General features: G+C 41.3%; 1 protein-coding gene across 1 annotated transcript in view; it reads right to left on the bottom strand.

Annotated features, from left to right (window-relative positions):
• ank1a (ankyrin 1, erythrocytic a) overlaps positions 1–16430 on the bottom strand; it is an 88069-nt gene that overhangs the window by 10800 nt on the left and 60839 nt on the right. The window contains exons 25-41 of the mRNA XM_017413749.3: positions 15779–15899; positions 15512–15590; positions 14691–14806; positions 14377–14601; positions 14027–14181; positions 13738–13949; positions 11524–11728; positions 11310–11406; positions 10723–10951; positions 10458–10586; positions 10248–10367; positions 10068–10155; positions 9806–9880; positions 9058–9189; positions 7794–7949; positions 944–1589; positions 430–778 (exon numbers count right to left, since the gene is read on the bottom strand). Coding sequence (XP_017269238.1) covers positions 430–778; positions 944–1589; positions 7794–7949; positions 9058–9189; positions 9806–9880; positions 10068–10155; positions 10248–10367; positions 10458–10586; positions 10723–10951; positions 11310–11406; positions 11524–11728; positions 13738–13949; positions 14027–14181; positions 14377–14601; positions 14691–14806; positions 15512–15590; positions 15779–15899 — 3134 coding nt within the window. The remainder of the gene's footprint in view (positions 1–429; positions 779–943; positions 1590–7793; positions 7950–9057; positions 9190–9805; positions 9881–10067; positions 10156–10247; positions 10368–10457; positions 10587–10722; positions 10952–11309; positions 11407–11523; positions 11729–13737; positions 13950–14026; positions 14182–14376; positions 14602–14690; positions 14807–15511; positions 15591–15778; positions 15900–16430) is intronic.

Here is a 16430-nt window from a genome sequence, read left to right on the forward strand (position 1 = left end):
GGTGTTTTGGAGCAGGGAAATAAGGAAAACATGCCAGATAGTGGCCCTTGAGGACCAGGATTGGAGACCCCTGATCCACATGTTGGCAACCATGTCTCTCAGGGAGTCTTAAAGTTAAATAATTTGGTGGTAAAGGTGTATTTTTGTAGCACATATCCCTACACCATCAAAGCACAGCTCACTTAAACTGGATGTTTTTATCATTTTTGATTAGATTCCCAGACTGAACGCCTACGTCTTCCCATTACAGATTTTAGTGGGGGTTTGTTGTCCAGCAGAAATCAAGCCTAAGTAATCATATGGTTGTATGAACTACAGTTTTTGTAATTTCATCCCATTTAGTCAAGGAAACCTTTTGACTATTGAATGTACCCTCCTAATACAGAGATACAGATATTCATCAGTGCAAGAAGAAACTAACCCACTCACCTGACCCTTCAAGCGCACGTCGTCCCAAGCTCTCAGCTCTGGTACCCTGTGTGGAAATCCCAAACCCTTCTCAAATGGCTGGGTACCTCTGAAGTGCCCCCGTAAAATCTCAGAGTGCCCCATGTCCCTCACAGGTTGAAGCAAGGCCTCTTGGGCCATGCGGGACTGGTCTCCATCCACAGCATTTCGTACAGATGAAATCATGGTCTCCACAGCTTGCCTGGGTTTAGACTGGGTACCAACCCAAGCCTGTGTTGGGTCAGTGACAGGGATCCACCCTGGCCCTGTCTGTTCCTGCAGGTAGGAAAGAAAAGAGCCTCCACCACCTCCGTTTTGACCGTTACCTGACCTGAAAGGAGATCAGTGGATAAATGAGGAGGTATCACATGTATTAGCAGAAGAACGTTTAGAATCTCTTGATGGTCACTGCTTTTTCATTGAATTATGACTGACATGCCAATTAGGGTTCTTTATGTTTTGCTGTGACAGGGATGCAAAAAGAGGTTTTACCAACCTGTCTCCATTTCGATCTGGACCACAGCTCAGACCAGTTGACTCACTCAAACGGGCATACAGCCTTTGTTGTCCTGCAACAAGAGAAAGTCCTTCCTCTGAGCCCGTTCCACCTTCTCGTCCTCCTCCTCCTCCTGCTCCATCGCCACCTGTCGTACTCATGATGGCGGATGCCTCTGAGCTCGCCTCTGACCCCTGACCATTGTTCATCCCGTTCAGATTGATCCCAGAGATGGTGCCTCCAAGTGAGGCTGGTGTGGTAGTGCTGAGAGAGTCAACGCCCACCTCTGAATCGTCTTCTGGCAGCTCAATGGAGCCGCTCAGCACCCCACCCCCTCCGCTGGCTGCACTGGCCTGACTAGCCGGCCGGCCTAGACTTCCATATGGCAGCCCTAGCAGACGCTCTGAGTCCTCAGCGTTGCTGCACTCCAGCGAGGAGTCCTCCACGGTCACCAAGGAAGGGCTGTTGCCTGAGGGCCACACCTGCACATCGGACATCTCCATGAGGGTGTCTTCTTCTGTGGTGGCGATGGGTGCACAGTCCAGACTGGAGACTTCCTGCCAGTAGGGCTCAGCACCCAGCGGGGAGGGCAGGCTGTACTGCATGGAGGCCGGTGAGAGGAGCTCTTCCTGCGCAAGCCCATAACCTGAAGCGAGACAGAGAGAGGCACACTGACACCCGCCCCCCCTCCTCGCTCCCTACCTCACCCCCACAGCATTGGTACCCTGGGAGGGGGTAAGTGCCCCTGCCCAGGAAATGGGCATCTAGGGGGGGAGTAGAGGAGGCTGAAGGGACAAATGGGAGGGAATATGGATGGAAAGAGGGGAATAGGGTCAAGACAATAGGAGCTGGAATAAAGGTGCAACTAGCTTGGAGAGCAAGAACAGCTTTTAGAAGAGGGGCGATTCAAGCTCAATCAGCCCGTGTTGATGGTGCAAGCAGCAGAAGACACAGCTGGACTGACTGAGGAACTTAGGTTCAAACCCAGCAGTGACTGATGCTGCTCTGCTGGCTGCCACCTGCAGGTTACTGATACCTGTCCAGCAGGGACGCACACTCTCAGTCTAACACACACAAACTCCTACACTCATAAATGCATGCGTTCAAATCCTCTCGGAAACAGGCAGGTTATTATCAATATCAGGCTGGACAGCATGCACGCAGGCAATCTCATTTTCTCCTCAAGTTTGCACACATGCCCACGCACACACATTCACCCACACTTCATCCCACTTCACATACAATCAATCTCTCACAGACAAAGATTTATTGTAATACACTGAACACACCATTGTATTGCCAGTATTCATGTGAACACAATTACAGCAGACTTTGTAAATTCCACACGATTGCTGCCTCAAACAAAAACTTGGATTTTATTCAAGGAGAAAGACATGTCAGTGTTATGTGGACTCAGGTCACTCCTACATGGGGTATTTACTGCTAAAAATTGAGGCAAAGCAAAGTGTGAGTGGCATCATGGCTGTAACACCGCAGGATACATTACCAAAAACTGTAATAACCTGAGGCTCAAACGAGGATTTGGTGGAGGTCATACAGCAAGTACAAAATGCATAAGACTAACTGTATGTGTACTCTGGACGGTGATAAGGTTACTGTGCACAAGCACAGGGCGTAACTTGATTCATAGTTGGCTGTAGACTACTGCTGAGGGAGCAGGAGAAATTGGAGACACCAAGCTGCAAAAAAGACCCCTTGTCCTACTTTCTCTTTCACCCTCTCAGCTAATGTACATCAAAAAATGTCGACAGTCATTCCCATTTATGTTACCTTTAATTTGCTTTGTCTAATTAAGATCCGTGCTACAAAATAAACAAAAACAAACACAACACTTGTGTATTAGAGTGGTTTTATCCTCACTGCATCTGAACTCATGTTCTAACAAGTGCAAAATAAATCATGTTTTTGAGACATTGTCTCATATACGTGTATGTAAACCAGTTGTATTGCTTCATAAAAGCAAGGAGGGTTAACAGTTTTTATAAAATGGGGGATTCTCATGCACCTACATGCACACACAGCTCAGCTGGTGAAAACAAGGAAGTCAGTTTTACCAACTGAGAGAGGCTTTATTCTGTGCTTAGGACAAAATTACTCCAGTTCATCTTCATATAGCTCGTATCTGTTTTACACAATTATTGCCACAGATTTATATTAAGAAATCTGTCAGAAGTGCTGCCCCAAAGGTGCTACAGCTACCTGCTGCTGCTGCCTCCATTTGCACTTGCAAATAACCACAGAATTCTGAATGACTGACAAAAAGTGATGGCAATGTAAATGTTGATAAAATAATGCTGGCATGAACTGTTGTGAATTTTTTTATACTGAGTTTAAAAACAGCAGCAGTCCACCTTGGTCTCAGTCCTGCTTGGACAAGCCATTAGCTCCTTAATTTGGTCAGAATTTAATTATTTCTCCAAACTGTAACTGATCAGAGACAACAGATAAGATGTTATTGTTCATAACCTCTTCACATAACCCCACTTCAAAAGATCTGAACTATTACTTTAAGGGTAGGTAAAGGAAATGTGACTGAGGATGTTTGATGTCTAAATTAAAAAAAAAAAGACAGTATTGTAAATTTGAGGAAACCAAATAGGCACCATATGGAATTTTATTAGGAGTATGCACAGCAAATATGTCTTGAAGAAAAATGATCAGGTTTAAATTTAATTCATAAAAGTTCTTGTACACCAGCGTTGTTTCACAGCAGATACGTTTCGATGTCGTTGATGCCAAAATGATGAACCATTTTTTTTCTGTAATGGAAGTAATAGAGAAGGAAAATTACTTGGAGGAAAAAAGAAATTAAGGAAAGAGTGAAGAATGAAAGATTTCATTGCGTGACCTCTTGCCTAAAGACAAAAGCTAAAAGAAAACGGTGAAGCTTACATAAAAAAAGACATGTAAAGGAAATGTAGTCTTTTTGCCTGGACATACATGGGTACACATGTGCCAACACTTATAATTTACAAAATAAGACACACACACTGACACACTCACACAGACTGACTTGACACTTCACATTTAACAGGTTTACAATAAAGGGAGGGACAAACAGACACATAAAACAACCATGACATTCATACATGAACCGAGCAGACACAAGTCAAAGTTAACAAAAAAAAGGTTAGTGGCCTTTTTTTAGCCCTCCCCCCCTTCACTGAGGAGTAACAGAGACAGGCTGCAGAGTCATTCTCTGTGTGCATGCCCATGCAAAGACACGTCTTTGAGCCAAGCAGCTTCAATGCTGCGTTTGAAGCACCTCTATCCAACATGCACAGCTGCCCATCTTCCCAGTGCCTCCATGCAAACACAGAGGGACGTGAGCAGCGGACGTCTGGTGCACATGCAGTCATGCAGGAGGGACGGGGAAAAAAGGGACGGGATGGGACGGAGCAGGGAAAAGAAAAGAACAGCAAGAGAGAAAGAGGCGATGAACACAGGCAGAAACAATGTGAGGAAGAGAGAGAATAAATGAGGGTCACCCCCCTCCCCCTCCCCGTGGGTGCTGAAAACACAGTCTGTGTGAGGGGTATCTGTCACAGAAGAGACAGTAAAAAAGATGGGGTTTTCAAGAGTAAAAATGAAGAAAAAGGGAAATGCACCAGTCGCAGAGGAAAAAGGAAACAAAAAAAGAAAAAAGCTTAAGATGTGGGTCAGAGGTCAGCATGAGATCGGCATGAGGTCAGAGTTCGGAGAGGAGTGAGAAGGAGGAAGAGTAGGGCGGCTAGGCTGCAGATGAACACAGAGAGGGACAGATTCACAGGGAATGAAAACACAGCTCCCAAATAGACATTCAATGCACCAACATTAACTCTAAGGAGACTCAAACTACAACACATGCAACCACAGGCAGAAAGAATTTAAATGCCCTCTCACAAAAGTAAAAAAAAACCAGATGTCTTCTTTGATTTAGTGTATATATATATATTTTAAGTTTCTTTAAACATATTTTTAATTGGTTATATGTTGTATTTATGAGCCAGATGTCAAAGACAACTCTCCATTTCATATGTTATGGACAATAAAGTTGACTGATTGATTGACTGAATCTTGAGCAAATGTTAGAGGTGGAAATTTAATCCCACATGTTTTGACAAAACAAAGGAATCTACTTTGCAAGTTTTAAGAGAAACCTTTTTATGGAAGATGGGCACTTGGGGACTTTTGGAATTATGTAACATCTAAAATGATACTGTACATTTCATTGCACTGACTGATACCACTCTCACGATAGAGTATTTATCAACCAGCTGATCAACTTTAGATTTACTCAGCACTGATTCTGATCATTTATTTATTGTCCTGCAAACCTTTGTTCATTGAAAGCAGGCAATTTATTTTTATGGCCACCTCTAAAACTCAAGAATATATTTTTTTGAAACATAAATGCAATAGTGCAATATTGTTTTCCAAATGTCTCCAGTCTTTATGCTAAGCTAAACCAAACCATGCTAAACTCAGATAAACTAAATCTGGCCTCTTAATGAGAAAAAAATACTATCATGAAACTAGCATTTTTGTCTCAACTAACTACTGAGAAGACTGCAAATCAGAGACTTGTCCTTTAAATAAAAGCATAAAATATTAAAACTAGTGGAATAAAACCCCCCAAAAAGTGAAATAGAAAGAATCTAATATAAAAGTTTAATTTGAAGGGAGTATTGTATTGAGCTGAATCTGCTAAACCTCCTGATTCATGTGATGAGTGCATGTGTGATCAGATGAGTCGATATGCAGGTTTTTATAGTCAATCTGTCAAAAAAGGAATGGCCTTTGGAAATCAGACAGAACAGAAACAGAATGATCAGATTCACCACAGCTGTGATCTGAATGTCTCCTCTTTCATCATCCTGATCACATCTGTATGCATAGTTACATCTCTGACTATTGCTCCAGTTTTCACCGGGAGGACTTGTCACCTGTCTGACTGACCCACTGCCTGCAGTGGATACAGAGAGGAGAAAGAGGAGTCAAGCTCGGTCCGGAGGTAAAAATGGAATCAATACGGTGTAAAATATGCATGAATAAAAAAAAAACAGGAGGGAAAAGAGACTGAGGACTGGCATTTGCTTAAAGTGCCAGATACACAGAATTTACTTAGTCTATTTGGGCTGATCATGTATGACAAGATGTTTATTAATTTATCAAACTAAATTAAAGCTCATTTAAACTTTAAAACTTGATTGCCTACTAAAACAAGGTCAATCACATCTTCGAAAACCGTCCAAAAACATTTAAACTACTCCTAAGATTGTTAATTCACTACTAACTGAGTGAAATAACTACATCGGTAGTCCTTTGCCCTGCCAGCATTCACCATTTAAAGTTTGTTTCCTCTAAACTTTAATGCATTTCTTCATTAGCCACCAGAGTATTGAAGTGAGCAGTAAACATATAACCGAAGGCAGTAGGAGTGTCCTGAGTCCCGCTGCATGTGCTGAGGTAAAATCCTGCAAAAACTGAATGTTTGTGGCAGCTTCCCCCAAACGGGAAAAAATATCAATAAGAAAAAAAGAGAGATATGAAGAAAACAGAGGTGATTCACAGGGACACAAACATTTCGTCTTTAAGGGATTCTTAAGAAAAGAGGGAGCGCAGTGGTGCCTTAAAGTTTGTGAATGTGTTAGGAGTTTTTATGCTTGTGTAGAAAAATGAAGAGTGACAATTTTTATTACAAAACTACTAAAAAATACTGTTTTTTATTATCCAAGATCTGTGAGAGGCAGAAGTACGTTAACCTTACTAATTAGCAGTAAACTGTCATGGTTATTGGTATTTGTGTAAGCTTCTGTTTTGTTTCTGGTTTTCTGTTTGTTTCTGTGTTCATGTTTGCTGTCATTATTCACTCCTCCCCAGTCACTCTTTTGCCCTTGATTATCTGCCACGCCCATCTCCACCTGTAAGTCATTGTAATCACTCACCTGCGCCCACTTCCCATAATTATCCCCTGTGCATATAACCTGGTCATTTTCTCCACCACCCCGCTGGATCATTGTTGTTGTTGTTGTTGTTGTTGTTGTTGTTGTTGTTGTTGTTGTTGTTGTTGTTGTTGTTGTTGTTCTGTTCTGTTCTGTTCTGTTCTGTGTTCCGCTTTGTATCGTCCTGCCACGCCCTGCCCCTTCGTTTGGATTTTGTTTGTTTTTCCGGTTTGTTTAAGTAATAAATTAGTTTCTTTTTAAATATGATTCTTCGCTCTGGATTCGTCTCTGTCTCCCCTCGTCATGACATAAACTTCAAAATAAAATCATGAAATACAGATAAAAGCAGACACTAAAGTAGTGTGCACGGCCGAGCTGCGAAGAGTTAATTGTAAGAAGCCATTAACATCCCGAAGTGTAATTGTTTTGCACAGAGTAATAGACTTTACCTCCTCCTTTCTGATGTGCAGAGCTCATCAACAGTTTTTTTGGTTGCAGAAATTACAGCACAACAGCAAATAAAGGCAAAGGTTTATGTACTTTTACCCCTCAAAAACATTCACTCCTCTTCTTCTTCAAAAAAAATTAGTTTCTTTTGTCAAAATTTAGATTTGAACACCTGATAACTCTAAAGCCGGAGCTAAAAGAGATGCTATAAAAGGTGTTACAAGAACTAAATGTTCATGCAGTGCTAAAACCAAAAAGAATAGGAACTGGATTAAATGATGAGAAGAACAGTGAAGGGTTTCTGGAGTCCAAAAACACCTAATGCAGAAAAGTCGCAACGGTTCACAAACTTTTAGCACCGCTGCATTTTTATTAGAAAAGTCGTTTTGGGTCAAGGCAGAAGGGACAGTGGTACGGTGGGGATGGGCTGCACTGTGACATGTGGGGAACGGGCTTACCGTTAGTCATACCAGGAGAGAGGTGTTCTCTGTCGTTGTGTCGGCGTCTGCTGAGATCGCGGGAGCCTTGTCTGATTGGCTGAGCTGGCTGGCCCTCCAACATGCTGATGATGTCCAGGCGGTCGATGTTCTTCAGGGCCGTGTATAAACTCTCCACTGCAGAGAAAACACACCAAGAAAAGACTCAACCAGACAAGGCAAAATAGAAGATAAGGACAGATTTTCCAGCAGGAAAAGCTAATTAGATAACAAAAGAGTCCCAGGATTTCTTGAAGGAATACAGATCGGCCTTTTGCCTTTCACGCTTTAGTGTTAGCTACAGAGTTGTAGCCGTTTTAGTCAAATCTTGAAGGTAACCTTATGCTCAATCTTATGCAATATCTCATGTGATCATGCATGATCTGTTAGTGCTTGGCATATGTGTTGAGGATAACTCTCAGCTACTAATACACCAAGTTTTATCTCAATAGACGTAAAATTAACTGAGGTGTGGCAAACAGCATTGACTCCAACAGTTAATGCCAAAGTTTAAAGCAAACATGTTGCATAATGTTTTGCACTCAAAATATATGTTGAGGACGATGTTGAGCTACTAATATACCAAGTTTTGGCTCAATATCTGATAACTAGTTGAGATGCAGTTAGTTTTGTGTTTTTTAAGGTTAATTGACTGTGGCGGCCATTTTTATTGGGTTGAGTTCGAAAGGTAATCAGGTGTAGATGTATACTCACTGATTACTCTCTGAGAGTTTAATTGAAATCCCCCCTGTAGTTCATGAGATATTTTACTAACAAATAGACAAAGTTAGTTTCAACAGTTATTGGCAAACACTGATTTCATTTGATCAGTTAGCACTCAGAATATAAGTTCGGGATCAGTCTCAGCTACTACCACACCATATTTTAGGTCAATATCTGTAAAATGAACATAATTTCAGACAGTTTTGTAATGGCCGAAATCGCTTTGCTTTGGTGGCCATCTTGAATTGGATTAACTCCAAAAGTTAATGAGTTGCAGATGTCAGCCCAGTGATTACGTTCTGAAAGTTTCATTAAAATCTGTACGGTGATTCATGAGACATTTTGCTAACGGTACGGAGAAACGAACACACGCACTCGCAGTCACACAAATATGGACAGAAACATTATCACCCTTTAGCCTAAGGCAGCAGGCAATAAAAATTAAAGATGCGACAAATGAAAAAAGAAACGTGAAGGGGGGGATGAGAGAAATCCACAGTGAACTCAGATCTCCTTCACTCACTCTTGGCCCTTTTACCCTCACGAGTGGCCCACAGGTTGAGCAGCGCAGAGCTCTGTTCGAGGAGGGAGTTTGGATTCTCAACACGAATCCTGTTGATATCATCCACACTGAGCTGAAGCTCACGTGCCAACTCTGAAGAATAAAAGAGAGGACATTAGGAAAGCAGGAGAAATGATCTCGTTTAGAGCAGCAGTTTCTAAAGCTGGGGTCAGGGCCCCACTGTGGGTCATGAAACACCAACTCTGGGGTCTTGAGACGTTTTCCAGATGTGATATTAAATTTGAAAATGACTGTAAACAGCCCATTTTTACCATAATTGTTCTAAGAGATGAAAAAGTGTGGTTATATATGGATTGAAATATAGCAATGGTTGTTAAGATAATGTTAATGTTAAACTGGCCTATTAACAAAATTTAAATAGTTCAACCAAAGATTTTAGGGCCTCTGCCTTTGTTAATTTGTGGGTCATAAAATGAAAGATTTGGGAACCAATGATTAAGTTCTTGAGTCTTGCTGTAGTACAAAAAGTCTTGAATGTATCACATTTCATCACAATAACTTTAAAGAAAAAAAAGGCTGCTATTTAAAATATAATTGGCAGGGACGTTGTGAATGATTAGTTTATTTAATCAATGTTATAACTTTGGTTAATCTGTAGAACGGTGCCAAACCTGCTTGTCGGACATAAGATAAACATGAACGGTTCACACAAAAACACAGATTCAGTGTACTTCCACTGTTTACTCACCGGCCCAGCTCAGTCCCAGCTGTTCTGCAATTACAGCCATCTTCAGCTCCGTCCTTTCCATGGCACTCATTGATGCTGGAAAAAGTAACATAAAACTTAAACATCTGACTTTGTTAGACATAAAGTCCAGGTGCTGATTAAAGCTGTATGCACTGTAAATATATTACTGGATGCAATCTAATAAAAAAGCTCCTTCTGTGCCTTAAATAGTAAGAAAACAAGCACATATATTTATTTAAAAGAGAGAATTAAAGCCTCATACCCATAGCAGGCTCATTTAGAGCACTATATCTCTCTCTTAAAGCTAGAGGGGTCAGAGTTCGCCTCCGGTCTTCACTACCAACAATCTGCTAATGGTGAGCAAATAACAGCAAAGTCAAACTCGAGGACAATGACTGTAATTAATCACACTGCGTCTTTGTAACAGCTAACTTTGGTTTACCTTGATACATGGAGGCATAGTGATGTTGAGGTTACAGAGCACTTGTTGGCTGTCCTCATATTTGGTGGATTTTCGCAGGAAAGATAAAAATCCAGTGGGTTCTTTAGTGCTGTCTCTCACCTTAGACGCACAGATAAATGGTTGTAAGTAGTGTGGAACTACAGCTGATGTAAAACTGGGCAACAAAAGCTAAAAGTGCAATGCTAACACCTTAATAGAGACAGGCAGTCTGTTATCCCTGAAAGCCTGGAAACTAAAGCAGCGCGGCTGCTGTGTGGCCTTCCTCACTGGCACCAGATTCCCTGAACACTCCAGGTGAAGTGGCATTCCCTCCATCACCTGCAAGATATTTCTTAATTCATCTCATCTATCAGAAAGGATGGTCAAAGCAAATCACGTGTCCCCTAGCAATGTTCTCAGCAAACGTGAAAGTAATATGTCTGAAGCATTCGGCCTAAACCGTCACACAACTGACCTCTATGTCTCGACTGCGAGCCACCTCTGTGAAGTTCTCGTGTTGCTCCAGAGTTTTATCCATCTTATCGTCGGTCATGCAGTAGCAGCGCAGACGGCCCTCCCGCAGCTCGTTCATCTTTGCGAACACCACAAACTTGGCCATGTAGGGGACAGCCGACAGCTCTTTGTAGAGCAGGTTGGCAAAGGAGACGGCCTCAGCTGTCCGAGGACAGTCCGCCAGCCAGAATCTGAGAGGAAACAACCACATGGAACCAAACTGGTTACCTGAAATTTATCGAACATCGTCATTGCAATATTAGTAACACAAATGACTAACTGGAGTTGAACACATAGCAGGCTATTGTTTTCTAGGTTTCACATTTTCATACTCTGCCCACCAATAATATATTTGGTGAGTTGGATGGATTCTCATGTCCATTCTTGAAAATTCATTGTGCAGCCCTATCATGAATCTATTTATTACCTGACTTTTTTAATTGGATTAAAACCACCAAGAGAAATGATTAACCATGAAAAAGATTAATTAATTCTGTTCTGCAGCTTGGAGAATGTTGATCAGTTTTAAACACTGCCAGCTGAACGTACCGTGCAGAAACATTGGTTGTGAAGCTGGCACAGTCACTGGCATAGATAAGCTTGGTAGTGCCTGTAATGTCTTCCCACTGGGCCGAGGCTGTCCCACCTGGCAGTCAGACAGGATGGGACTGGGTCAATGAAAGGAGGTCTGATGATGGCATACATCTTTCACTCATTTAAATCAGCGATTATACACACACATCCTGGCTGTGGCATGCAGTACCTATGACAGAGCAGAGCAGACGCAGACTGGTGGTATCACCCTCCCCCGAGTCCCGCGGACTATCCCTCCAGGACGGGGGCAGGGGTATGCGCAGGCCGATGGGTCGGTGAAACTTGCGCCGCCGTGGCTCTACAGTGACCACGGGACTAAAGTTTGCCTGGTTACCCAGCAGCTTTGCAACCAGCTCGTCTGGAACTGGCTGAGCCTGAGGTTCAAAGCAAATGATGGAGAGAATGCAAAAAGGGGCACAGGTTGGGATAAACAGACAGAAGGTGGAATAAAAATGGGAAAACAATGAAGGCCAACCCAGGAATAATTGAAGATGAAGAAAAAGAAAAAGGGTATACTGTGAATAAATTACATCATATGTTACACTTCGAAAGACAACAGCAACACAACAACAGCTTGTCTTGGTTCATAAATTTGTTTTTATTGTAACTGTGCATTAACAAGAAGCTTGTACAATCATTGATACAAAAGGGATATCAAGTAATAAGGTACTGTGGTTTGACAGAGCCATTCTTGACATGTTTAATATAACATCTATGTTAAATACATATGTTTCTAAGAATAATAAAATGGCATGTTTTAATGGGAAAACTGAATACAAATCTTGTATTTGTTTGTATTCTGTTACATTTAGTAGTTTAGCTTGGAGGTTACAGCATGGGGGTTAAAATGTTAGTATTATAAATTTAGGTTTACTCAAATTTATTCATGGACAACCAAAACATACAGTAAATAGTCAATTTATTCTATATGCGCATGTCATTTTGGTCAACTAAAAATAATCCATTATTGGAATTACAAGTTTCTATTTGATCCAAGCTCATTTCATGGTAAACAATGAATTGATGGAGGACGTTGGGGCAATAACTTTGTTGAATATAGGAATTAATGCGGAGGGTCAAACTAGAGAAACTATCTTGTTAGGAGAGTGCTACAGAACAGATGGAAGAAAAAAAGTGTACCCAAAGGCAACTATAACGTTTCACAAGGTCAGGACTTAAAGAGATATCTCAAATCTGTTAAAGTTGGGTTCTGTGGATAGATTATAAACATTTAATATCTTACCTGTTGTAGATAGCTGTTAGAAAATCTCAGTTTAGAAAAAAAAGTTTAATTCTGAACAGATTGATCTGGTAAAAGAGCAGGATCAAGACAAACGTGCTGCTGTTCTGAAACAACTTGTTTGCCCTTGCAAGTAGCCACAGGATTCTATGTAAATAACAATTAACAGGAACTGATGAGGTTGTACAGGTTTACAAAAAATGTTTGCCTCTTTGGTCTTGGCCTCACTTGGGCCAGCTATTAGCTTGTCAGAATTAAACTCTACAGGTAAGATTGTTTTTATTTAAACCCTTTCCACAGAACTATACTTCAAAAGATCTAACCCATCTGTTAAAACGAAAGTGAAGAGATTTTTGGAACTTTAAGAAATTAAAGATTTCACAGGGTCAGTATAAATTAGAAGATTTATGGGTGGATTATTGCAGTTTAAACACATGTATTTCCAAAATGTTACCTTTTTACTTTTTACAGTTTTTATTTTATTTCCTTCTGAAGAAGGATGTTCGGGTTCAAAATTATAAATGAATGTTTGTAAAAAGAAAGAAGTTTCACTGGTGATAAAATGTGTTAGAAAATAGTTTCTCTTGTCTTTGGTGTGTTTGTCTGAGAAAATGTGTCATGGAAAGTTCATCCAATAACTCATACTGTACGTTTATGGCAACAACACTAAGATTTAAAAAGTTTGTAGATCAGGTCCTTTTGAAAATGAAGACATTTTTAGCACTTTCACATCTGTGAAACATACATGCAAACTCACACAGTCATTCCTGGATGCAAAAAATGAATATTACTAATTTCTTAGGCAAGTCCAATAAATGTGTTGAATAAAAAATGCAAAGGCTATGTCAGTGACATAAATACATTAGTAAGAAGGCACAAAAAGGTAAAAAAGAACAAAACAAAGAGTAACAGCACTAAATGAGCAGTCCACAGTCATATAAAGGTGACAGGTGCATGCAATATGAAAAATAAAAAGCAAAAGGTCCTCTAAAAGCAAAATAACATAAACTTGGCACATGTGCTGATATGATTGGGTCATTCCACAATCAATCAAAATAAATTCAGCATGCTTCTTTTCAGGCAACGCAGGCTTTAAAGATTCTCTCTTTCTTCTCCTTCCTCCTCCTTATCGTCCCATCTCACCTGCAGCCCCAGACGGACTCGTTTGGTAACTGCTGTCTCAGGAAACGTAGCCTGGACCATCGGCACCAGTTTACTTGTCAGCGAACCTCCCTCTGGACCAATCAGATCACTTTCTTGTTGGACTCTTGACACGACGGCAAAGTAAAGGGGGAAGTCGGTAGAGATGATGCGTCGGATTCGCTTCTTCCCGAGTTCCTCTTGACTGTCAAGTTCTGCGCAGAGAAGAAATGGGCTTTCAACATGTGATGCCAGGCAGTGAGATCTGTGGATGATGCATTTAAGCTCTTACCCTCATCCATCCCGTTTAGGATTGTTTCTAACACCTCATCGCCATAACGATTGCGGTGTTCTTTCCAGACTGAGCCGTTCTCGCTCCTCAGCACAACAAGCTCCCGGTCGCCGTGACCCAGAGCCGCAAAGTGGGGGATCTCTACAATCACCGGTCTGCCACACACAGAGAGAAGTACATAAAAATCACATACTACAAATCTAAAGTCGAGAAAAGAGCCGGCAGAGCTTTATGTTAAGGAAAACAGGAAAAATGTGATATAAATTTGAACACGCTGATTTGTAACTGCTGCAGTAGTAAAACAATAAAAAGATAAAAATTCCCATGGAAGTGTACAGTGGTTGGCTCACCCCAGGAACTGCATGCCAGCTGGACCCAGGGAAATAATCCTGCTGGCCAACCCCTCTCCCTCCACCAGTGGAGGGGGGCTGGTCAGCTTCTGCGGCTTCACCAGGCGGCAGGTAATGCGGGTGGGTGCCGCACACGTCCGTGGAGGTATGATGACACGCAGACCATTATGCCTGCTGCCTCGCATTGAACCGCCTCGAGCATCCACCATGAAACTGACCAGGAACCTGTTGTTGGACAAAAGAATGTGAGAACTGAAAAGTCCAACAGATTCTGGAGGGAAATTAATGCTTTGCTCTGTGCTGGCTGTGCTGACCCGGTGTGTATGGGACTGGCGACGGGGCTGACATTATCAGACGTCTCAGTCGCTGGGCTGCTGGGAATAAGTGAGTCCTCGTCATACTCTTTGGGCAGTGGAAGTGGAGTGTGTTGCTGCATGAGACAGAAAAGCCAAATTATTACTGATATTCTGTAAAGATTGTTTTATCAAACTTAAAGGGTAGCACTGCTCCATAACACTTAACAGAAATTGGATAGATATTTAAGAAGTTAAAATACTACTTTTACAGTGAATGACAATCAAATATATTGTTAATTGTTAAAAATCATACAACAATAACAGCGATAAAATGGGATGTCACTAGTTGTTTTTTTTAAACTAAAACAGCATAGCTTGATTAAAACATTCTAAAAAAAACATACACATCCATCTTAACAATAACCAAAACAACCTGGACCTTAAAGATGATTCTTCATCCTGGAAATACAATTTTTCTTGAGCTAGAATCGTGAAATCAAGGTTGCAAAGTTAATAGTTCTACAGTAGGTCTATTACCTCAGGCAGTTTAGAAGAAGTGTTTTCCTGGGAGACAAGAACTTTCTTTGCAACTTGAATACCTTTTCTGTGCACACATGGCTTTGTTAACATACTGAAAGTGAAAACCCAACCATCATATAATGACCTCTTTCGAGACATTTTGACAATTAGAAGTGTCTCTAGTTAGTTAGGTGACTTTTATTTAAAGTTTGAATTTCTTTTGCTTTGGTTATGACCATTTTACTTAAGTGCAATGTAAAATTACAGAATCACCCTTGTATTATTTTCAGTTTGGAATATCTCTGTTGTTTTTGCAGTACCTGATCAATCTCGTGTTCTTTCAGATTTACAGTCTCTGGTGAGACACGGGGAATCCTGGGAATGGCTGGTGAATAATTTCTGTTGTAAGAAAAGAGAGAAAATCAAGTCAGGCTGTAGCAGTTTCTTCACATCTCAGCTCCTCCCAAGTGATCATCCTGGTGTTTACTATGCGTCTACAGTGAATTCCCCTCCAAACCATCCATCTGTTAGCTACTAGCTTGGCTCTCTACCCTGCTGCCCCGCACACACCCGCCCCACCCCCTTACGCTGTGCCCAGCCCTCTCTCGTACTCCAGTGATTTCTTGGGGGAGAGGAAATCGTCATCATGGTCTTTCATGTCATCCATCTTCATGTACCTGGCCCCTTCTGTCCCCAAGAACTCCTCTCCTTCAGAGAACAACATGCCAAAGAGAGCGAACAGATCGTGGTCAGGTTGGTGACAAGCACAAGAGAAAAAGAGAAAGAAAACAAGGCTGTTAACAGGTGGTTAGGAGGGTTAGACAACATGACAACCCAGGATGTAAGGAGCTGATGGCTCTGATATTTAGGGATTAGACTGGTGACATGAGACGTTTGTGACACTGAATTAGTCAGTGGCAAAAAAAATGATGCTCCTATTCCACAAAAAAATTATGGAAACACTTAACAAAGAGGGTATGAGAATATGAACAGTACGGTAATTCTCTGTGAGCAGTTTGAATCTCAAACTACAGACATGTTTTACTCAAAAATTTGGGACATTATTACATTAAAAATCAGAGGAAAGTTCATAGATGTAGTCTGTAAACAAAAAGATAAAAGTCCAACATTCAAAGGATACGGAGCAGACTCTCTGATGAGAGAACATATCAGAGTAAACTGCGACTGAGGTGGGGGTTTTAAACATTAGCTGATTAAGAGGGTGATGTTAGAGATTTA

The sequence above is a fragment of the Kryptolebias marmoratus genome, linkage group LG1 (assembly GCF_001649575.2).
Source record: "Kryptolebias marmoratus isolate JLee-2015 linkage group LG1, ASM164957v2, whole genome shotgun sequence".
Lineage (NCBI taxonomy): Eukaryota > Metazoa > Chordata > Actinopteri > Cyprinodontiformes > Rivulidae > Kryptolebias > Kryptolebias marmoratus.